This window comes from Staurois parvus, unplaced genomic scaffold (assembly GCF_062004578.1).
Source record: "Staurois parvus isolate SC_StPar_1 unplaced genomic scaffold, SC_StPar_1.0 ptg000136l, whole genome shotgun sequence".
NCBI lineage: Eukaryota > Metazoa > Chordata > Amphibia > Anura > Ranidae > Staurois > Staurois parvus.
This window is the reverse complement of record NW_028317932.1, coordinates 13,726,312-13,751,523: the sequence shown is the minus strand read 5'-3', so window position 1 is coordinate 13,751,523 and position 25,212 is coordinate 13,726,312. Positions and strand designations below refer to the sequence as shown.

At 40.3% G+C, this 25,212-nt stretch overlaps 1 protein-coding gene across 1 annotated transcript in view; it reads right to left on the bottom strand.

Annotated features, from left to right (window-relative positions):
* Nucleotides 1–25,212, bottom strand: part of STK31 (serine/threonine kinase 31) — a 267,629-nt gene that overhangs the window by 199,995 nt on the left and 42,422 nt on the right. Inside the window, exons 6-8 of the mRNA XM_089673219.1 lie at nt 15,374–15,738; nt 15,132–15,294; nt 2,763–2,878 (exon numbers count right to left, since the gene is read on the bottom strand). Of these exons, the coding sequence (XP_089529345.1) occupies nt 2,763–2,878; nt 15,132–15,294; nt 15,374–15,738 (644 nt within the window). The remainder of the gene's footprint in view (nt 1–2,762; nt 2,879–15,131; nt 15,295–15,373; nt 15,739–25,212) is intronic.

The following is a 25,212-nucleotide window of genomic DNA, read 5'->3' as shown; positions in this document are numbered from 1 at the left end:
AAGGGCTGCAACCGGCCCATGGGAGACCACTGTTCTAGGGCATCAACACAAAAGAGTAAGGCAGAAGGCAGTGTCTATAAGTGCTCTGGCAGGGTTTCATTCTGGAAGACAGGATCCTGCTGCTTCATAATTGCCCTAGTCCAATTAGCTAGTCTGCCAAAAAAAGATTGAAGCAATAACTGGTTGCAGAGTGGGACTCCGAGGATAAAGGGAGCTTTTTAACCCTTTAGCTGCCAGCGCAGTTTTTGTATTCATTGAAAAAAAATTTTTAGCCCTGAAGATTTCATAAAACCCCCCAAAACACATTGTATATTATAGCACTACCCCCTTAGGTTTGCTGAATTTTTGGGTTCCTCTATAGTCCTACACAAATTTCCTTCCAGCCTTGCACTCCATAGACAGTCCTTCAACTTGTTTTTGGGATTTTATTAGCGGATGAACTTGGATAAGGATGAGGGATACATGGGATGTCCAAGGAACTAACGGAGGACAACTTACTTGAAATATATGCAAGTGCTCAGAAAGGTTCTCTTGGAGAGCTATCCAGCCTCTCCTGGTGTATAAATCCCTGGACAAGGGGATCTATAAACTGACTCTTAAAAAGCACAGTCCAGCTGGGGCTAGTCAGGTTTCCCACCCAAATGCCCTCTCCCCGATTCTTATCCAGGGGGTGTAGAAGTACTCAATTGTTCTTCCTCTGTAAGGTGCAGGTCAATAGCTGCATGCAGGCCTTCTGCAGGGCCAGCTCCTTCCTTAGCTCCACACATGGCCCTTTCTCAGGGGGCCGTCTAGGTTCAGCTTTCCTGCTGTCAGCAACTCTCCTGCAGGTAGACCCTACCCTGGGACTCCTCACAGGCTCCATGCTCCAGCTCCAACTCTCACATCTTCCACCCAAACTCTCCAGCTGCTGAGTAGGCTTAGTCATTCTTAAGGGCAGTCCTGACCCCATGCCATGCCTCCTGCCTGGGGACTGGTCAGGATCCTTTAAGTATGCAGATCAGCCCCTCCTCACCGCTGCCCACTGCTTCTAAAATATTCTCCGAAATTCAAGAGATGAGGAAGGTATCAATGAACTGACCTGCAGAGCCTCCCAGCCCTGACTCAAATTGGATCCAGCTGACTAAAATCCCCAGGCTGCTGCACAGCTTTTCTATCTAAAAATTATCAACTAGCTCCCCCTGGCTACCTATGGGGGCACTACAATATATTTTCTGAAAGCAAACACTCTAGAAAACAAAATCATTTTAGTTCCATCTTTTTATATTACATGATATTAGCGCAAAAATCTAGGAAACAACATTTCTGCAAATACACTAAAGTTAATTTCAGGGCACACAAACACAAAAATTTACCCAATTTTTGGTAACATAAAAGGGCTGCGGCGAGCAAATACATACCAAACACGTCAAACCTTAAAGTTTTGTGAGCCCATGAAATGGTGACAAACTTTGGTAACCTATATTTTCCATAGGCAAAGCTTTAAAAGTTCCTGCAGGTCATCAATTTAGCGTTACATAGGCGTTCTGTTACTAGAATTATTGCTCTCACGCCAGCGTGTGCAGTGAAGTGTAATATGAAACATGTATTACAATCATGTGTAGGCAGCCCAACGCCTGCATTTATGTTCGTATGTGTATGTATGTGGAAGCCTTAAAATATTCGCGGGGAGAAATTTGTGTGCTTGGGTGTAACTTTTTTTTTACGTTTTTTTTTTTTTTTTAACTTTTTTTCATCACATAGGGAACACACTTCAGCTCCTTGAATGTACTACACACGTCCACAGAGTGAACTGTGAAGCTGATGGCTGCAGTAGCAGCCATCAGCTTGCGACTGTGCTTGGTTTGTTCAGCCATCTCCCAACTTCAAAGTGAAAACGGAGGCTGTATAGCCGCCGATCACTTTTAAAGAGTGAGTGGTGCAATGCTCCGGTCCCTCCCAGGGTTCAATGGCTTTCCCATGATTCAGAATGGAGAGCAGTGTGAGGGCTCTTCACACCATCTGCAGAGACCTGTGTTTATATGCAAAAAAACTATTGTTTTCGATGTGTCTTTTCACACCAAAACACAGATGTGATGTGAGGTGCAGAGCTGAGTAGAATTATGCAGTGTGTCTGCAGTTTTTCACACAGCTCTGAGCATGAATTGAGGGAAAATGACAGCACTGCTCTGCACTCCATGTGACAGGCAGTGGAGAGAAGAGCAGAGTGGTGCCATGTGTCTCGACTGCAACACTACAGATAAGGGGGGAAGCACGAAGAATTAGATGGTGGACAGGAGGGGGTGGTCTCCTGTGCGTCTACCTGAAGCCGCTGAAAGCCACTTCTCCTCCTCTCCCTCCCGCCGACTGTCAGTGGCTGCAGCAAGACACACAGGAGATTGCTTCAATCACATCTTCCTGCCCACCATTCGATACCAAAAAAAAGTAAGGCCTCATTTAGACTTGTGGTTGTGGGAAGGGGCTCAAAAGTGCGTGGTTGAACCGCAGTATTGCCACCCACCTTAAACTAGATTAGGTAGCGGATTAGGGGTGTTTACACATAGCACCCACGAAGCATGGAGAAATGGATGGATTGGTAAATTGGCTTTGGATATTAAAAATGAATTAAACAGTTTTCAGTTTCAATTTTCAGATACAGTTAAGTTCTGCTCACGCACAGCATTTAACCTACCTATGTGCAAACATCACAGTATGGATGTATTATAAAAATGATTTCCATGCATTCACTTAGATGTATACATTACAATTAAAAAAAAAAATCTCACCTAAGAGTTCTCAATACATTAATCTTGGTTGTTAAAACTTTTAATCTGCTTCCTGCTGCAGTCTTCAAGGTTAATTCAAGCCCATGAATTGTTTTCTCAGATAACGTTCTTTCTTTCTTTAAGGAACAAAAAAATTAAACAGGTAAAAATAAATGAATGAGTGCTACAATATTTATACATACAAATAAAAACTTTTTTCTTAATTAGGTCAATGAGGGACACATTAGTTAAAGTCACATTAAACCCGAAAGTAAATCAACCTCAATTCCAAAAAAGATGGGACGCTGTGTAAAATCTACATAAAAACAGTTGAGATGATCTGCAAATCTCATAAACCCATATTCTATTCACAACAGAAAACTGAGAAAATTTACCAGTTTAAGGAAAGGAAAAATAAAAGTAATTTTGAAACTGATGGCCGTAACCTGTCTCAAAGATGGAACAAAGCAACCAAAAGCTATCAAAGTAAGTGGTACTAACACGGTAGTGCTAGAAGAACATTTTGCAACGAATTAGTTTTACTGGCAACAGGTCAGTAACATGACTGGGCATAAAAGAGGCAATTTAGAGAATCAGAGCATCTCACAAGTATAGATGGACAGATGTTCACCAATATGTGAAAGGCTCTAAAAACTAAGAGTATAAAAATTGACAAATTTCAAAATAACATTGGGGCGGGGCCATATTTACCACAGTGCAACATTCCCTCTTCTTTTACCAACACTGAAAACTTATGGGAACTGAGTAGACCAGTTGTTGGAGTTTTGGGAGAGGAATGTTGTTCCCATTCTTGCCTGACCATATTCTGCTCTAAAACCTGGATAAAGCTTTCAGACTTTATGCTTTTCCAGATGTGCAGGTTTACGATTCCATATGGAATAATGCACCCCCATACTATCAGAGATGCAAGCTTTTGGACTGAGCGCTGATAACAAGCCAGAAGGTCCCTCTAAAAAAAAAAAAAAGAATGTCTAATTTCGATTCATCGGACTACAAAACAGTTTTCCACTTTCAGATATGACTTCTTTGCATGGAAGAGCTTTAACTTGCATTTTTGGAAGGCATGGTGAACTGTGTTCACAGACAGTGATTTCTGGTAGTATTGCTGAGCACATGCAGTGATGTCCATCACAGAATCATGCCTGTTTTTAATGCAGTGCCATCTGAGGGCTCAAAAATAACAGGCATCCAATATGGCATTTCGACCTTGTCCCTTGCATCTGCTTTCTCAACATTCTCGGAATTTTGTTATTACGTATTGCAGATGAGAATGTATTTAAAGTCTTTCCAATTATAGGTTGAGGAATACTGTTCGACAATTTTTGGACGCAGCTTTTTACAGATATGTGAATCTCTGCCCATCTTTACTTCTGAGACACTCTGAAGCTCTAAGATGCCCTTTTTATACCCAATCATGTTAAATGACCTTTTGCCAATAAACCTTATAGTTGCAAAATGTTCTTACAGTTCTTCCTTGTTAGTCTCACTTTTTGCCAGCTTTTTGTTGCCCTATCCCACTTTTTCTGACACTCGTTGCTGTCAATTTGTTTTCTTAAAATTGTACATTTTCTCAGTTTAACAATTTGATAAGTATTCTATTTTCTATAATACAGGTTTTTCTGAATAATATACAAATGTATAAGATTGCATACCATCGCATTCTGATTTTATGTAGATTTTACACAGAATCTCAACTTTTTTTGAATTGGGTTTTTATTATATTACAGCTTACCAGTTGTTAGATGGGAAGGCAGCATTAGTGTTCTTTTAGGCGCTCTTATTTTCACCTGCTGATCCAGCCAGTATGTTTTACAAATGAACAAGCTGTTCTGCAGATGTAACAGAGAGTTGAGACAAACCATTTCACACTGACAGGGGTGCTTACAATGATCAGCTTTTATTAATTGCTGTAAAACCTTTATCCCAAAAAGGAAAAACTGTTGCTGTAACTGCTTAAAAGGTGTTAGCTGAAAGTTAACTTCAATTTGTTAGTGTATTTAAATTTGCTAGTACATCTAACAGTACCCTCCCCCATAGACTGACAATGCTGCTTTCCAAAAGATATATCTGTTGCTCCATCATCCAGAGTGTAGGCACGCCAATACAGGAAGTGTTACTGGCCGGATCACCAGGTGAAATTAAAAAAAAAAAAAAAGAAGACTAAAAAAACTAATGCAGCCACCATATTTAGTGATTGGTAAGCTTCAATATATTACAGTTTTGGTTTTAATATTGCTTTAGGTACTAATACCTGCAACTAGCAGAAGGGTTACATGAAAAGGCTATAACTCCCACACAATGAACCAAGACTACCAGTACTTGAAGGTAAGACCATTATAAAGCGGACAGAAAAAGAATCAGACATATGCTAACTAAACTCTAGATAATGGTAGGGTCTGTGTCCTCTAAATCAAGCAGAAAATTAAACAGCAAATTAAAAAATAATTTTTTAAATATCCCCCTTTTTCACAAAAAAAAGGAACACAGCGAATAGGAGGTGGAAAGACAATATCCTACTTTAGGCGAAAGAAGGTCATTTGAGAAAAATGCATGCAAACACGGCGTAGAGACAGCAGGGTACAAGTTTTGATACCGCTTCACGGACTGACCCTATTATTATTTCAGCTGTCTTTGATCAAAGTATTGTTCCTCATCCTCAGCGAATGAGTTCCTGCCTTGACAAGGTGCCCATCCCCCAATACCAGATTCTCCTTCCTTAATGGGTTTCATGGGCACACACATAGAATGTTTTTTGCAGTTAGCTCATTATATAGATTGGCTTTTCTTGCACTTAGAGCAAAGCCTGTGCATTGCACAACAGGCAGCAATGGCAAGAGCTTTCCTCAGATGGGGGAGGAGGAGTTCTTCTTTAGTTTGCCAATGCCTTAATGAGAGAGATCATCTGGACTTCGTTGCCAGGATTGTTATTTTCTTTAAATGTTGCATTGTCACGTTAATTTTTTTACTGTTTAATTCTATTAATTCTCTTGTCTAGGAACTTCATGGCTCCTCAAGAACAAGAAAAGAACTGTGTCCCATCTTGGTCCTCAGGAAACTTGGTCATTTAATTTGCAGCAGGACCTTATGAATGGAGTCTCTCAGATTAGGGATAGATTCACTGGAACATGGAAAATTCATGGCAATGTTTAATATTTGGGATGCCCATCTCAACATTCCAATCTGTGCTCTGTACCATTATTTTCTCCTTTTTGCACAGGATGATCTGCACTTCTAGATTGCTGTACTTTTTCTGTCCTTGCTATTGTTCCTGATGTTCACAAAATTAAAGTGTTGGCTCCTATGCTGGCTTACTACACTTTTAGGGGTTTAAAATAATTACCTTTCTGGGAGACCCATTTCATCATCTGTTCTACCAGTAAATCCTTTGCAGCCTTCAAATTTATCTAAAGAAGTCTATATACCCTCATTCTGGAAGATTTCACACTGCACCTGGTGTGCCCCCTTTAGATACACAATTACAATAGAAATACCTTTTCTTTATCCTGCATTTTCAGTACTCTGCTCTCTGGCCAGCATGTATAGGATGAAGCTTCATTGCCCAGAAGAGGGCAAAATGCATGAGGACAAAAGAAGAGCTGGGTGGAATGTCTAAAATGGTGCTGGTACAAAAAGTTGTTTTTAGCTTTACAGAAGCTGTGTGCAGCGTCATGCCACGTGCAAGCTGAAGTACAGTCAGGTCCATAAATATTGGGATATCGACACAATTCTAACATTTTTGGCTCTATACACCACCACAATAGATTTGAAATGAAACGAACAAGATGTGCTTTAACTGCAGACTGTCAGCTTTAATTTGAGGGTATTTACATCCAAATCAGGGGAACGGTGTAGGAATTACAATAGTTTGCATATGTGCCTCCCACTTGTTAAGGGACCAAAAGTAATGGGACAGAATAATAATCATAAATCAAACTTTCACTTTTTAATACTTGGTTGCAAATCCTTTGCAGTCAATTACAGCCTGAAGTCTGGAACGCATAGACATCACCAGACGCTGGGTTTCATCCCTGGTGATGCTCTGCCAGGCCTCTACTGCAACTGTCTTCAGTTCCTGCTTGTTCTTGGGGCATTTTCCCTTCAGTTTTGTCTTCAGCAAGTGAAATGCATGCTTAATCGGATTCAGGTCAGGTGATTGACTTGGCCATTGCATAACATTCCACTTCTTACCCTTAAAAAACTCTTTGGTTGCTTTTGCAGTATGCTTTGGGTCATTGTCCATCTGCACTGTGAAGCGGCGTCCAATGAGTTCTGAAGCATTTGGCTGAATAAGAGCAGATAATAATGGTGATGTATAGAGCCAAAAATGTTAGAATTGTGTAGATGTCCCAATATTTATGGACCTGACTGTACCCTTTCTACAGAAGGAACCAAAGGGAAGTGGGGATTTTAAGAGCACCAAGTGATTTAAGCGACAAGGTAGCTACTAGTGCTCAGACTGATCAGCTGACTGACTCAGTGAGTATTCAGTGACAGGACAAGCGCAATGCCAGAGGTTCTGGACCTAAGAGTGCTCTGAAGGTCACTTTCAGCTGGCCTCAAAACATCCAGTACATTAGGGTTTGGTCATGGCTCTCCAATGCCAGGCAGAGGAATCACTGGATACCTGCTATCACAGAGATCAGCTCTGCATGTGATGTCTTGAAAATAAATGTTGAAGAAATAAAAGTGCTAGCAAGGCTGTCCATAGATCAGTAATTTTTTTCATTCAACCACTGGGTTGAACAAAAAAAAAAAAAAAAACATTCTATTCTCCCATCCACACATTCAAAGTGGGGAATCCTCCCCTCTGAGCTATTGTTTTCTGACAGTGGAGAGGCTATAGCTGGCGGCGATGATCGAGTCAGATCCGTCAAGGCAGCTGAACAGAAGGCAATTAGTAGATCAGCTTCTGTAAATCTACCCCGCCTATGCATGTATCAAAAATCAACTAGTCCCTGATGAATCAGTCGGTCTGTGTATGGCCAGCTTTAGTCTTTTCTTAGGAGAGCTAAGGAAAAGATGTCCATCCTTCTGGGAAAAAATAAACTTAGGAAAGCTGCTATTAGGAGGGGTTATCCTGGGCTGGCCTGCTGTTTGCAACTTTCAAATCATCCTGTAGGTGGCTGCATAACCACCGAAGGCTACAGTCTTCCTGAGTTCCTTAAAGTCCAACACCAAGATATTAGTCTAGCTATAAGGCCAGACAGGGTTGTGATGACTTTTGGATTATTTAAGAAAAATTATAGTACCCCAAAGAACATCTCAAAAGCTGACTGTCATGGGTTAACATCCTCAGTTAATTTCAAGTGACCTTCCAAGAAGTTACCACACGCGAGTGGAAGAGACTTGTTAAAAGACAATAGGATTAAACACCACTATTTGAAAGTCTGCAGGTGAGCATACACAAGGTAGCAAAAGGGACAATGGTGAGACAGAAATCCTTATCGTCTTATCTCTCACAAAACCTTGGAAAGCGTGTGATTACCAAACAAGCACCATTGTCTATGGGAAGCCAGGAGATACTTCAGTTGCAGGAAACTCAATTATAGTGAGCAGAACATCTCACTAAACTCCAACTGGATGTGTACTCTAATTCTCACACAATAGGGCAAGTAACTAGAGGTTCTCCATCACATTTCCTTGAAATGTGCATTCAGCACAAGGTGAAACCTGGGTCATTTAAGATACAAAGAAAAATGTGGTTTATATCAATGGAAATATTATCAAGGGTATATTTCTATACACCAAAATCTATTCAATAAGGTTGGGTATTGCATCCCACTCAACTGAAGTTTGAAGTGATGAAAAATATAAGATGGTTTGTGAATTGGGTAATTTCTATATTTCCAAAGGAAATCAACCATTCCAATACAGTTCATATATCAGAAAAATGAGAAACCAAATGTATTCACATCTTTCTATGGTTCTTATCCAAGGGTTAGTAGTGAAATCATCTATACTTGAATAGGACATATATTTGATCCACAAAGACATACTGTTTATATAAAAGAGTGAATCATCATTAAGACCACCAATTCATTTGTAATACCTGACTGTCCCCAGTGGACAGGTTAGGAACATCTCTAGGTACGCAAACTGTTCAACCGTCCCATCAACAAGTCTGTTGGGAGGTCCCTCAAAACAAAGGACTTATATGGTATAAAAGGCCAGACATCTCAAAGTAAAGGATAATCCATTTTTCTGAAACAATCCATCAACTTAACAATCCATTTTTCTACAACTTGACAATCTTCTGCAATCTTACAATCTTCTGACAACTTAAAATCTTCCACAGACTATTTCTTACAACTTCTAAGACTGCTACAACTTCTAAACTACTTATCTACCCTGTTGCTACTATATACTGCACTATACCTCACTTGCTACCTGCGGCCATTTTGCTGAGAACTTCCAGCTGCCATTTTGAAGGAAAAGATTTCCACCAGAGACGCTGATGCTCAGTTAAATTCTGGTGCCTGACTGCCCAGAAATACTTCTTTTCACAACTGCATCCCACTGGGGAGCCCTCAAAATCAAGATTCTGGGAGTGGTGAGACTGTGCTAGAATATTGTAATTTTCTTTGACATTTCAAACTTTCTATGATTTATAACATTTTATTGTGTGGTTAGGAATGTATTATGGTCCCCAATTATTAATAACTATAACTGTTTGAATATTGGTATTGAGGTTATATACTGCATATTAACTAATTTGTAGTGTTGTGTGGTGCTAATTATCAGAGATATTTTCTTATTTCCCTATGGACACGAGAAATGAGAAATAATATCTTAAGCACTATAGGTTGCTACTAACCTCCCAAAATTGTGTTTTCTTTTATTTGAAAATCATATATTGTATGATTCCATATAGATATTAACATATTATATCTTTGTGTGTAAGAATATATTTATCACCACCAGTATTTTGCATTTGTATTAATATATATACATTTTGTATATAAATAAATTTACTTATCAAAAAGGCAAATTTTGTGTATATGTTACGAAATCATATTGGTAAAAGAATTCAAGGTAAATTATTAAGTGGTGATCAGCTTATTAAGGTGTCCAAATTATTGATTTATTAAATAACCGTGTTTTAACGTCTGGAGGCACAGCAATATTTTGTTTAAGGGAGAGGACACCGTCCTACGTATTTAGAATAAATTATTACAGAAACCACCACAGGGTACACCACCTTGTTAAGGTGGAAGGCTGAGACCACGTTCAGCAGAAAGGGTATTGGACACAAGAATCAGAAAAGGTTCTTTGCATATTAACCCGCTAACTCAAAAAACACATCTGACAGACATGATAGCCATTGAAAAAGGCCACTTTAAAGAGCAGAGATTATCCAAGGGGAGTTCCCAAATGGGGTCAAAGGGTAGTTTTTGCAAAGGCTAAGAGAACCAAACTGAGGTCACAAGGAAGGAAAAATTACTGTAATGGTAGTAAGTTCTGTGAGACGCCTTGAATAAAAAGTTCTGACAAGGGATAGTGAAGCAAGAGGCTTCTGGAAAAGGATGAAGGTCAAAACCTGACCCTTAAAGTGATACTAAAGCTAAAAATGTTTTTTTTTACCTTAATGCATTCTATGCACTAAAGTAAAAAATGTCTGTTATTTCCATGTCCTCCTTCTCTGTGTGAAGGGGAAGGGTGGGGAGATTAGATCTAGTAATATGCATGGCTGCATTTTTTCTCTCCTTTCTTTCTCTTGATACAGGACACAAGCAGCAGCAGGAGCCATTGGCGCATGCTGCCGTCAAAATTCAGTGAGGAGGAATAGGGGACAAGGCTAAGTCCCGCTGTGTGCATCTATGGAGCTCAGCTCGGGAGCATGTGGACATCACGTGCCCCCATAGCAGCCATTTGCTATGGGGACAAATAGAGAAGAAAAGATCACTGGCAGAGAACCCAAGAGGAGGAGGATCAGGGCCGTTCTGTGCAATGCCATTGCATAGAGCAGGTGAGTATAACAGGTTTGTTATTTTAACTAAAAAAAAAAAAAAATAAATCAGGCTTTAGTAACATTTTGAGGATACTTGAGGCCAACTCTGGGAAGGTGAGGCACAGAATAAAATCTGAGGCTGAAGACCAGGTTAAATAGGATTTCCAAGTATGGTCGTATATCTTTTATGAAGTAGCTTTTCTGGCTCTGAGTAAGGTGAGAATGACAGGGTAAGAGGTACTCCCAGCCCTCAAACCTCAGTTTTAAACAACCATACTGTTAAAGTGTTACTAAACCCACAACAGTAAAATCAGTCTGTATATGCAGTAAAGCTTGCTTGCTGCACTCACTGTGGAACTTAAAGGGTTAATCCTCTGCATTGTGTAAAAACATTGTTTGATCCTGACTTCTCTGATCCTCCCCTTCTTCCAGTGTCCCCCTCTTATCTCCTGATAAGCCATATCTTGTGGAGTTAACCTGCACATGCTCAGTTTGGTGTGTATTGCTAGAGAGTTTTTTTATCTTGGGAAAGTGCATGTGATCAGCACAGGGCCAAACAGCACTGTCCAGACAGAGGTCAGAGTTTCTGCATCCTCCTAGAACAGAATGAAAACTCCTCCTACATGCTTTAATATGTGCCCTGCCGGATATTGATAGAAGTCACAAGACTGCTCTAACTGCTAATGACAAAAGGTATTAAGCAGTTTATATTTGCTAACAATAATTGTATTTTCATGCTCTGTGTACTGTGGGAGACCAGACATAGTGAATGTAGGGTCCTGGGTTAAAGTGTTTTAACACTTTAAAGCCAAAGACTGAGAAGCAGTCTAAATGGAAGAGGCAAGGGATCATCTTCCAAAAATGTACGTTTGTCTGTGTACCAGGTACTTCTAAGTCAGTGAAGTTAGAATCACCATTTTTTTCTCTATTATTTTCCGATCTGCTCTGGAAGAAAGGCATATTAACCCGAATGGAGTCTAGGGAATCGCCACAAATCTTCTAATACCAGTGCTAGAAGATACTTGGTCCTGGCCACAAACAGGAGTAACCTGTCGAACCTGTACAGCCAAACATAAGAGTTTTAAAATGTTGGGATGAAGCCACTAATCCCCTGGTCTAGACAGTGAGAGCTGAGAAAATCCACGTGTCAAGTGTCTACTCCCAAAATGTGAACAGCAAAGATTGCTGGCCAGTGGTTCTCCATCCTGAAGAGAAACAGACATGTGTCCATCTAGGCTGCTTGTCTCCTGGAACCCTTTGATGATTTATGCCAGGGTAGCAGAGCTACTTTTATTGATCTGAGCTCCAGAATGTTTATGGAGAGCTTTGCTTCTTTTAAGGACAAGGTTCCAGGAACTATGAGATTAAAACACTTCCCCCAAGCCTGTGGGGCTGGAATCTGCTATCGCCTTCCTTCAGCATGGAAGAAACGACTTCCATATTTTCATGGCTGGATTGGAAATCCCAAGTTAACGAGTTCCTTGCTTGACTTGAGAAAAGCATAAGAAGATCCAGACAGGGAGTGTTGGTCCCAGGACAACAGAACGTTGTGCTGAGGAGACCTTGATTGGAACTGAGTGAAATGAACAGCCTTGGGCTATCATTAAGGCCAAGGACCCTCATGAAGAATCTCACAGAGGAAGGTCTTTTTAAACTTAAGGTCTGTGAATAGGATCTTAGAGAGGCAGGTTTGTTCGCCAGAAGGAAAAGACTTTGCCTGGGCAATATTTACAATAAGGCCTGAGTATTCTAGCTGAGGAGAAGTCTGGAAAGCAGATTTTTGGAGGTTGCTTACCCAACCAGTTGAAGGTCTAAAGAATCTGGATAGAGCTAGTGGTGTTAACATGCAAAGAACCTTTCCTGATTAACCTGACCGTAGCAAAATGCTGAGGTCTCAAAGTTGGGTAGGGTTATAGAGGTATGCCTGGGGGCATATCCAAAAAGTGTTTGCCAGTGTCCAATCACCTGAAGTCTAGTCTATAACCCAGGGACTGTGAATTTCCAGCCTGTGTACTGTATGATTAAGATAAGTCTCTTTACAAACCTCAATAGCTTAGGCTAAATTTTACACAAAAATGCTTTATCAGACAGGTCAGTTTGAGCTTTCAATCAAACAAAATGGGGGGATTTACTAAAACTAGTGCACAAAGAATCTGGTGCAGCTGTGCATGGTAAACAATCAGCTTCTAGGTTTTACTATCAAAGCTTAAATGAACAAGCTGACGTTAAAAGCTCATTGTTTACTATGCACAGCTGCACCAGATTCTGTTTGCACCAGTTTTAGTAAATCTCCCCATATGAGACTTAATGCAGGCAGCAAACTGAAGAATTACCTCTTTAGACAACACTTCTAGTTTTGGAAATCCATGGTTATTTTTAACTACTGCTAAGATCATATATTTGTAGAACAGTGTTTATACATGTTAAAAGAAAACAAAAACCATTATAGTCTTCCTTTAAAGTGGTTCTAAAGGCAGAAATTTTTTCACCTTCCTGTATTCTATACAAGAGGGCAAAAAATTGTATACATGCAGCTTCCCTTGCCAGCTGCCCCCCTAAACTTAACCGATCTCAATCCAGCGATGTGCACAAAAACAGAGGCTCTCCCAGGTCTCTCTCATTTGTTGAGACACAGCAGCGAGAGCCATTGGCTCCTGCTGCTGTCAATAATAGCCAGTGAGGAGGGAGCGAGGGGTGGTGCCGAGCCCCACTGTGTGTGTGTGTCTTATGGACACACAGAGCTGGGCTCAGGAGAGAGCATGCATGAGTGCCCCCATAGTAAGCAGTTTGCTTGCACTTGGCAGGGAAAAAGGAACCAGGAGTGCCAGCGGGGGACCCCAGAAGAGGAAGGTTGTGGCTGCTCTATGCAAAAAAACATTTAAAACAAATTACTTTAACCTTATCTTTATATTAAACGCTAACCGCTTACCTAACCTTGAATGCCCAAGCATAACTTTATAAAAATTAAAAAAAATCCTAGGGCCTTGCACACCTTAAATTTCTAGTAGAAACACAAATCTGTGTGGTCGTGTTTTAAAGTCAAATGTGCAAGCACTAATTATACATAAAGCCAAATACAATAAGCCTACATAACATTAACCTCCCTAGTGGTATTCCCGAGTGTAGCTCAGGGTAAAATGTCAGTGCCAAAAGCGGTAACCCCGAGCTACACTCGGGCTTACCATGCGGCGCTGCATAGGGAGTCCCTGCAGAGCTTACCTTGTCCTTCGCTCCCGCGATGTGTCCCCTGCAGCGTCCCCAGCCATCTCCTCCGGCCGATGCCGGCATCTGGCTTCTGTGTTCCGGTCCCTGTGACGTCGGGACGTACGGGCGCCGCCGGAGGTGGGAAATTTGAAAATTTAAAAAAATTTCATTTTTTTCAAAACAAATTTTTCATAGTAAAACATTGCTGTTTCAACCCATTTCACATACATATTGTCCCTAGTGCTTTGTCCTGTGCCCTGCCTGCATTTTGTCTGTTCTTTCTGCCTGGAAACTGAGAAACGTCCATGGCGTCCAAAAAGCATCCCTTTAGGTCAAAAGCGGGTTTAGATCAGCTAGAGAACAGCGATAGTAAATTAGAACCACTTGCAGAATTGAGTGATGATTCGTGGGGAAATTCGTCATCAGACACTGAAAACAATTTTGCGACTTTGCTCAGCAATGTATGAACTTGGCGCTCTATTTCAAATTTCAGTGTTTTTGGTTTGATTATATTATTAAATTAAATGTATTACATTATTTTTTATGATTATTTATTAAATTATAATTTATGATTTCGGGTTTCAAATTTTATCATACCCGGGATGTTTAATAGACTCTTGTTCGGGCAGATTTCAGTGAGTTATTCCTAAAAATTACAGCCTACAATAAAAAAAACTACATATTTCCGTGCAAAATAATGGTACCGCTTTCAGCACCAAAAATCTGAAATAATCATACCGCCAGGGAGGTTAATACATTAGTGCAGTGGTCTCCAAACTGCAGCCTGTGGGCTAGATGCCTCCCTTTGTTTGCCTTTATCCGGCCCTTGGCGCAGTATTCCTCCTTCTGATACAAGGCACTTTTAATTCCCGACACAACAGAGGGTCACTATTCCTGCCACTGACACACACGATGAGGCACCATTTCTTTCACTTACACCAACAATGTGGCACTATTACTCCCACTGACACTGAGTATGGGGCACTATATCTCCCACTGATTCCAACAATTGGCATCATTGGGAATGATGAAACACTATTCCTCCTCCCACTGACCATAGGTGGTATGTCATTTTCTTACTCCCACTGACAACCAAGCCTGTACATTGCTCCCACCAAGGCATTTTCTACTCCCACTGGCCACATCCCAGATCCCTGAAGTACAGTAATCTGGCCCTTTGTAAAGTCTGGAGACCCCTGAATTAGGTTGAATGATACCTTCATATCAAGATGCATCTCCTGCAAATGCATTTCTAGCTTTCTCAGCTTCTGCAGCAAGCTCTCCTTTTCATCCCTCAGTTGCTTATTTTCATCCTTCAGCAGCTTATTTTCATCCAAACACCTCTGGTCACTTTTCAGGCCATTTAATTCAGAAGAAAATCTGAAACAAAATTGCTAATAATTAAAACTGTTGTAATACAAACTATGAGCAAAGTCAACAGCAGAAAATGTTGCATTACCTTGCCACTTGTATATTATTTCTTCCACTGATTCCCTGCTGATCAGAAACTTTCTGTCCAGGGAATTCTCTTCTGTTGACGAACGGAGAGGACTTTGGTTCACGCATAGGAAGTCTTTCTACAACTTTGACAGGCCATGAAAAGTGGCTTTTCTCATTGTTTGCAGGAACCTCACGTGTTTCCCAGGAGTTACTTTGAGAGCTCAACACCTTGCATTTCTCAGCAAAACCCTTTCTTGCCACCTCCTCTCCAACATCAAGGTTATCATGCAAAACCTGGACAACAATAGTTCCATCTTTGTAGACTGTTTTTTGCTGTACAGAGATTTGCCTTTCAGCTATAAGCTTGGATATAAACTGCAAGCCCTAAGTGGAGGATATGAAAAAAAAAATTAAATGCTTTTTAGTCACCTTAAGTACACAAAACAATCACCACAAAAAGTACATGATATTTTAATTTTCTGCTGAACACAGTCAACATTTTGCGGTTCTGTTCTATACTGTAGGTAAGGACTCTACAAATGGAGGACAAAACAAATGTGACTACACAGCTGCAAATAGCTGGTGACCGTGCCAGACTGTGTATATGAAATTAAGAATTACCAAGTTTGAAAGCGGACTATTCTTATAGTTTAGTTTTTTTCATATAAATCCAAATACAGAAACTTTTGTGATCGGTTTATAGCAGCTCTCTAGTTCAATCATTTTTTGTTTTTTGCAATAAAGACAATGAATACAAATGTGCAGAGTCAGACATTTCGCATGTGCACATTATTGTGATCCATCATACAAAGTCATTATTCAATCTAAGGATATCCATAAGAAGCTGAATACAAAGTATAGTATGTTCCAGGGAATCCCATATACCTCTAACATTAAAACAAAAATATACAGTACAGTCAAAAGAAAAGAGGTGAAAATGGGATAGGAGGGAAAGATAAATGATAAAAAGGAGGTATGAGGAAGCATCTTGGAATCCATAAACAAGACAACTCCGTCGCAAAAGAAAAACCATCCTTCCCAGAGGCCCAAAAGGCCTCAGCCAAAATCAGGTGGCAAGTAGTTTAAAGCCCATGGGTCCCATGTTTTATGAAACTTACACATTGTATCAGTAAGTTTAATGGTTAGTTTCTTTTTAGCGAACATGCGATGTACCTTGCAATTCACTGCTGCTAGGAAGAAAGAGTCCGTCAGGCTTGTGCTATAATTTTAGACACTGTAAATAAATGCGATTTAAATTACTATTTGGAAAGTTTTAAAACAAGCAGTGCTTCAGCAGGGACTGCTGGGAAAGCAATGTCAAACAGAGTTTTCAGCATATCATAGACTTAAGTCCATAAAGATTATGAAATTAGATACCGGCAATAAAGTACCTTATAATTTGTTTCAAGAGCAAAACATTTTTGGAGCATGAACTGGTAGTGTTCCAGACTTTTTTCCATTGTTCTGGGTTCAGTGTGATAATAAGATCTGATTCCCACTTATTCATATATGCATGATGGGGCAGCAAGGAGCCTGCAAAAAGCAAAGGGTACTGCAAGGAGATCAAGCCTGGGAAGTGTAGATGATTGAAACAGCAGTGTTCAAAGGGCATCTGGCTCACTCCTTTGGTAGGGGCAAGAATTGTGGATACAAAGTGCTTTACTTGTAAAAAGCGGAAGATATTTGTTTCAGGTCATTCATGATCTATCTGCAATGTTTGAAACAATTTGAATCCATTTGACGACAACAGACAGCATATATCAGTACGTACCAATTTACTTCAGTGCTTAACCATTTGCCGCCCGGCCGATGGCTGATTGGCGGCCGGCAAAATCCCTCAGCGTTCCGGGTGGACGGCATATAGCGTCCTTCCGGGCATGCGCAGTTTGCGCACCTGCAGAGCCGTGCAGCGGCGCAATCTGTCACCGGCCGTGTACCTCGGACACGGCCGATGACAGATTTGAGTACCGGCCCCGATGACAGTACCATGTGACCTGCTGTGACCAATCACAGCAGGTCACATGACAGTTGTATACAATGGATGGCTTCATTCATGCCATCCATTGTATACTAGTGTGCCTAGCTGTGAATGGTCACAGCAATCACATGCACAAGCTGGGCCAAATCACAGCTAAGCACAAAAAAAAAAAAATCCCTGAATGAATCGATGTCATTCAGGTAAATGCTTGCTTATAGCAAAGTAATTCTTTGCTATAAGCAAATTGTGTAAAGAAGAAAATAAAATACTGATCACTTCCCCAAAGCAGTACAATGTTACTATGGTAACATTGTACTACTTTGGTCATAGTGAAATATGAAAAAAATCTTAAGAAAAAAATGTAATAAATTAAAAATAAAAAAAGATATATTTTTTTTCATACGGTCAGTGTCCCTGATCACCGCCATGCCAGTTATATGATGACGCTGTACTGCACTGGTGACAGTATGTAAAAAAAAAAAAGTGAAAATTTAACATTTTTTAATTTTCTGAAAATTTATGACAAAAAAAAAAATACAACTTCAAAAAACTCGCCATGCCTCTTATGAAGTACGTCAGACTACTTTGCAAAAAGTGGTCATTTGGAGGATATCTGTACTGTTCTGACATTCTTGGACCTCAAGAAATTAGATTGGCCATCAGTACTTCAGGACTGATCAATTTTCAGATCTATACCATAGTTTGTGAACTCTATAACTTTCCTACAAACTAAAAAATACATCCTAATTTGGGTTATTTTCACCAAAGACATGTAGCAGAATACATCTCGGCCTAAATTTATGAACAACAATTATTTATTTGCAAACTTTTATAACAGAAACAAAGAAAAACGTGTTTTTTTTTTTTTCAACATTTTCGGTCTTTTTTTGTTAATTTAGCAAAAAAAAAAAATCCAAGCGGTGATTAAAAACCACCAAAAGAAAGCTCTAGTTGTGTGAAGAAAATGATAAAATTTTAGTTTGGGTACAATGTTGTATGACCGCGCAATTGTCAAAGTGTGAGAGCTGAAACCTGAAAAATGGCCTGGGCAGGAAGGGGGTAAAAGTGCCCGGTATTGAAATGGTTAAAAGCATGTGGGTCTTCCAAACCTGGTGTGAAGGCAGGCTTCTTAATGAAAAAGGTAGGTGAGGGAACAGTCGCTCAACTGAATATTTAAGAGAGAAGTGTGATGGTGCATCTGTCCCCCACCGACGCAAAGTGTGAGAACTCAGAGCTCACATGACCGCTGATTGATGAGTTTTCACTGCCGCTGTCAGCAGAGAGTGGTGACTGTCAGTCACTGCTGTCTGCTCTGCCCACCCTCCATGCTCACAGGAGCACTGGGCTGTGGAGGGGGAGGGAGCGGGTGGCTCAGGCTCTCAGCAGATCGCTGAGAGGCTGAGGCAGGTACCACTCCAAATTCTGGGGTGGATCCCGACTTTAAAGTAGGGATCTTTCCCCAGCCTGGAGCTTCAGCTCGCTGTCAGCTGAAAACGGATCACAGGAGCGTAGAATGAAAAAGTGCAGAAAGAGCTTAGATGGTCTTAAGAAGTACAGCTAACATTTTTAAAGATTGCAATGTAATTAGATTTCGTAAGGAGAATCTATCACGTGGCAAAAGCCATAGAAAACTATTTACGAGTAATGGGCCACAATCTACTGCCTCAAGTGATACCCAGCTCCTGAAGCAATAGAATTCACAATAGTGCCACTGATGATCAAGGAAATGAATACCAATGCAAGAGTACTAACAAAATACTACAGCCGCCATCTAGTGGTAGAAAGTAATAGTACACTAAAAGAAAAATAACACAGGTCTGCAAAAAAATTTTTCTCAAGAGCGGTTTTGGTTATTCCAAGTAATCTTTATGTTTTTTTCTGCGCTGAATCCGAAAATGACCTCCATTTTGTCATAGGACATCACGTTTCCTGACAATTTAGGTAACTACGTTAAATAAGGCAATGCCTCAAAATAAATGGAAATAGACTTATAAAATTAGTTTTATTACAATTTTTTCATGAAAAATCCTTTTTTGAACTGAAATGAGCTCACCTACACACACTAAACAAGATTCTTCTTCCCTGTGAGGCTCCTCTTGGTGCATTTACGCTTGTGAGTAGCATCTGGAATATCTCTCTGAAGCATCCAACAGTAGTCTGCCATCATTGTAATGCTCCATTTTCCCTGGTATCTCCTTTCCATCTCTTCAATGTCTTGGTGGAATTGTTCACCTTGTTCCTCACGCACAGCTCCCAAATTTTCAGGAAAGTAGTCAAGGTGGGACTGGAGGAAATGCACTTTCAAACTCATCAGGCAACCTAAAGCTTGAAATGCTTTCAGCATTCATCAGACGATCTTTTTGTAGTGAGGATCTTTGTTATTGCCTAAAAATTTCTGTACGACTTCTTTAAATGCAATCCACCCTTCTTTGTGAGGATCAGTCATGGTATTGACAAACTCTTGATCAACTATAAGCCTTCTAATGTTTGGTCTGACGAACACACCTTCCTTCAATTTTGCCTCCGACAGGCCTGGAAACTTGGTGACCAAGTATTTGAAGCATTCTCCATCTCTTGGAAGTAATTTTACGAATTGCTTCATCAATCCCAATTTTATGTGGAGAGGTGGTAGAAGAACTTTATGGGAAGGTACCAAAGTTTCTCGGAGGACATTTTTTCACCGCCTGTTAGCACCCTCGGCTGCCAACTCTTCTTGGTCCAGTGATTTTGTCGGTCTCGACTGTCCCATAGACACAGAAAACAAGGGTATTTGGTATCCCACCCACTAGATTCTTCAGGAAAGATTAACCCCTTCTACCATTAGAAGCACAGACTCAGGGCTGAGGGTTACACATACAGCATGCTGCTGAGTATCCCAGTAGTCAGACATGTCACTCAGAGCAGCACTTGTATTCACCCCCTTTGCAGGGGGGGGGGGGGGGGGGGAGGGCAGAGAATGTTTACCTGCAAATACCAAAGGGCCAGAAGAGAACTAGGGAAATGAGGAAATAGAATTTGTTTTCCCTAAAACTTGCTTAGCTTATGTATATATTGCTGACCATCAGATTTACAGTGCTATTTTTTTTTTTACATAACTCGGACAACCCCTTTAAGGTTTTTTTGGCATTTTATATCCTAAATGCACTTGTGTGACTTAATTAATAGTAATTTGGACTTTAAATTTGGTTAAAAACCCATAATATAAAAAAAATACCAAAAATTGAAAAAATTTGATACATTTGAAGACCATTTTGCATTTTGTGGCAAATCATGACATCTAGGAGTTTTTTCAATATTTTATTTGTTTTCAGCACACCAAAATACATGGAAATTAGATGAAAATAATCAAACAACTTTTTAGTCGCAGACCTGTGATAATAATGGGTAAAAGGGGCACAACACTCTCTCAAGGAAATCAGACAGCGACGTCTAAACATACAATGACCAAATATAATTTTATGCACATACTGTCAATATTGCCAAGAGATATATGAACCTCACAAACACAATACAGAAAAACAGGGGCTTGAATTTGCAGGCACAACATACTGAGGCGCAGGTCTCGGAAGATTCCCGGAAACCTCACCCTGGGCGTTCGTACAATTGCACCTGATAACGCCTACATAGGGCCCAATAGATAATTTTTGGTCTAAAAACTGTACATATATAAATTGGCAGGCAAGCTAGGGGAGCCATCACTCTTAATTATTACAATTACTCAAGATCAAAGTTATGGAACAGTCATGAAATAATATATCCATATCTACATAAGCAGAAACCTTAATTATAGAAGTGAAAAACAAAAAGAAATAATAAACATCCTATTGTATGGCTGCAAAGATATGTGGGGATGCTCCAGGGCAGAATGGTGGATTATAAAAATTGTTTAAAACTTAAAGACTCATTCAGGCCTGGATAATGAGTAGCATCAAGTTTATATGTCCATCGTGTCTCAAGTTCTAGAAGTTTTTGGTCAATATTACCTCCTCGTACATGTGGTGGGATATGTTCCAAAGCCATAAACTTAATCATTCCTAGATCAAAGTTGTGATACAGACCCACATGTCTACTAATGGGAGTTTCCATTTCTTAGAAGTTTTTGGCCCTTACTTTTTTAGTATGGATCTATGAGGAGTGAAGGCTATTGCTGACCCCTAGTGGCAAAGTTTTGACATTGATGATCCTTCTCTTTTTTGTTATAAGTAATCTGTATAGCTATTAGATCATGATAGATTCTTGCGTGTTGTATGTATGTTGATGGACATACATTTATATTTAGATGGATTTTTTACTTTCTTTATGTCCTCTGCAATTGCATGGATGCCTTGGCCACAATGTTAATGTAGATGCATCTGTATGTTCTTGAATGGTTTCGGCAGCATGTTTTTGATGGTAAGCTGGGGGCTCATACACATTTTTCTGAACAGTTAAAAAAGCTTTATGTATAACAATGACTGGAATTGGTTGCAATTATGCTTGATTCTATATTTTTGATATAATTGTAGACTGTACTGCGGATAAGTTATCCCTTCCCCTGAGGTAGCCCAGGTTGGGCGAAACATGTAGGGGAGATACACTCTCCAAAACCGCAGAAAACAGGCAAGTTTGCCATGATTGTCAAGAACCACTGTACCTATTTACAATTTTAACATTGGTTTGTAATAAAATGCAGAAAAATCTCTTAACAACAATATTGTGTTATTTCAAAATCCCACAATTTTATATTTCCAGAATAGTAAATATACCCAAACATAGGATATACAGGATAGTTTAACCGGGAGCTAAGACATGAGGCTATACCAGTGGTCTCCAAACTGTGGCCAGGGGGCTGGAAATGGCCCTTTCCTTACTTTTAACTGGCCCTTGGGGCATTATTCCTCCCACTGATACCAATGATGGAGCACTATTCATCCCACTGACATCATTAATGGGGCACTATTCCTTCCACTGACACCAATAATGGCACACTATTTTTCCTACTGTTACCAATAATGGGGCACTATTCCCTCCACTGACACCAGAGATGGGGCACTATTCCCTCCCAATGAAACCAATGATGAGACACTATTCCTCCCCCTGATACTAATGATGGGATACCATTCCTCCCACTGATACCAATGATGGGGCATTTTATACTCCCATTGACACCAGAGTATTTTCTACTTATTTCCACTGACCACAGTTCGCCCCCCTCAAAGTCTGAAGGACCATAAACTGGCCCTTTCTTTAGAAAGTTTGAAGACCCCTGAGCTATACGAAGGGTGGCGGGGTATATAAACCTTTTTCTATTAAACTAGTGCTAAAAGCTGAGATTTTTTCCATGAACATTACCATTTTAAATAGAATGCACAAATACTGGTAAACTTTTACTTTAAATGTAATTGTAATGCCTACTACACTTGCAAGAAAAAGTATGTGAACCCCTTGGGATTACGTGGAGTTTTGCATGAATTGGGTATAAAATGTGCTCTGAACATCATCTAAGTCACAATAGAACACAGTCTGCTGAACATAATACTACACAAACATTAGATGTTGCCATGGTTTAATTGCACATAATATGTAAACATTCAGTGCAGGGAGGAAAAAGTATATGAACCTTTGGACTTAACTGGTTGACCCTCCTTTGGCAGCAATAACCTCAACCAAACGTTTCCTGTAGTTGCAGATCAGACTTGCACAACGATCTGGAGTAATTTTGGACCACTCCTCTTCACAAAACTGTTTCAGTGTAGCAATATTCTTGGGATGTCTGGTGTGAATCGCTCTCTTAAGGTCATGCCACAGCATTTCAATCGGGTTGAGGTCAGGACTCTGACTGGGCCACTCCAGAAGGCGTATTCTGTGCTGTTGCAGCCATTGTTTTGTTGAATTACTTGTATGCTTTGGGTCATTGTCCTGTTGCATCACCCATCCTCTGCGGAGCTTCAGTTGGCGGACAGATGGTCGTACGTTTTCCTGCAAAATGTCTGGATAAACTCTGGAATTCATTTTCCCATCAATGACAACAATCCGTCCAGGCCCTGAGGCAGCAAAGCAGCCCCAAACCATGATGCTCCCTCCGCCATGTTTTACAGTGGGGATGAGGTTTTGATGTTGGTGTGCTGTGCCTTTTTTTCTCAACACATAGTGTTGTGTGTTCTTCCCAAACAACTCAATCTTGGTTTCATCTGTCCACAGTATATTTTGCTAGTAGTGCTGTGGAACATCCAGGTGCTCTTTTGCAAACTTCAAACATGCTGCAATATTCTTTTTGGACAGCAATGGTTTCCTCAGTGGTGTCCTCCCATGTACTCCATTCTTGTTTAATGTTTTTCCTTATTGTAGATGTGTCAACAAAAATGTTAGCATGTGCCAGAGATTTCTGTAGGTCTTTAGCTGACACTCTGGGATTCTTCTTTACCTCATGCAGCATTCTGCGCTGTGCTCTTGCAGTCATTTTTACAGGACGACCAGGGAGAGTAGCAACAGTGCTAAACTTTCTCCATTTGTAGACAATCTGTCTTACCGTGGACACATGAACATCAAGGTTTTTGGAGATACTTTTGTAACGCTTTCCAGCTTCATGCAAGTCAACAATTCTTGATCGTAGGTCTTCTGAGAGCTCTTTTCTGCGAGGCATGGTTCACATCAGACAGTGCTTCTTGAAACCAGTAAACCCAAAACAGGTGTGTGTTTTTTAAGGGCAGGACAGCTGTCAGCAACACATCCAATATCATCACACTGATTGGAGTCAAGGTTGGCTCACTCCTGGCTCCAATTAGCTCTGGGAGAAGTCATTAAGCTAGGGCCTCACATACTTTTTCCTCCCTGCACTGTGAATGTTTACATGTTATGTGCAATTAAACCATGGCAACATCTAATGTTTGTGTAGTTATATGTTCAGCAGAATGTGTTCTTCTATTGTGACTTAGATGACGTTCAGAGCACATTTTATGCCCGATTCATGCAAAACTCCACGTAATCCCAAGGGGTTCACATACTTTTTCTTGCAACTGTATATCACCTCCTGGTTGGCTGGCTGTCACGTGATAGGAAAGCTCCTGATCGCAATTTGCGATTGAGAGCTTTCCAATCCCCCTCGGTAACTGTGTCGGGAGCGCGCTCTCAGCAAAATTGTGTTTACTTCTAATAAGCATACAGCATGTAAAATACAGTGCCTTGAAAAAGTATTCATACCCCTTGACATTTTCCACATTTTGTCATGTTACAACCAAAAACGTACATGTATTTCATTTGGATTTTATGTGATAGACCAACACAAAGTGGCACATAATTGTGAATTGGAAGGAAAATGATAAATGGTTTTCAAATTTGTTTACAAATAAATATCTGAAAAGTATGGCTTGCATTTGTATTCAGTCCCGAATCAACACTTTGTACTTGCAGCTGTAATTACGCTGCAATTACAGCTGCAAGTCTTTAATATGTCAGATTAGATTGAGAGCATCTGTGAACAGCAATTTTCAAGTCTTGCCACAGATTCTCAATTGGATTTAGGTCTTGACTGGGCCATTCTAACACATGAATATGCTTTGATCTAAACCATTCCATTGTAGCTCTGGCTGTATGTTTAGGGTTGTTGTCCTGCTGGAAAGTAAACCTCCGCCCCAGTCTCGAGTCTTTTGCAGACTCTCACAGGTTTTCTTCTAAGATTGTCCTGTATTTGGCTCCATCAAACTTCCCATCCACTCTGACCAGCTTCTCTGTCCCCGTTGAAGAAAAGTGTCCCAGTTGAAGAAAAGCATCCCCACAACAGGATGCTGTCACCACGTTTCACAGTGGGGATGGTGTGTCCAGGGTGATGTGCAGTGTCAGTTTTCCGCCATACATAGCGTTTTGCTTTTAGGCCAAAAAGTTAAATTTTGGTCTCATCTGAC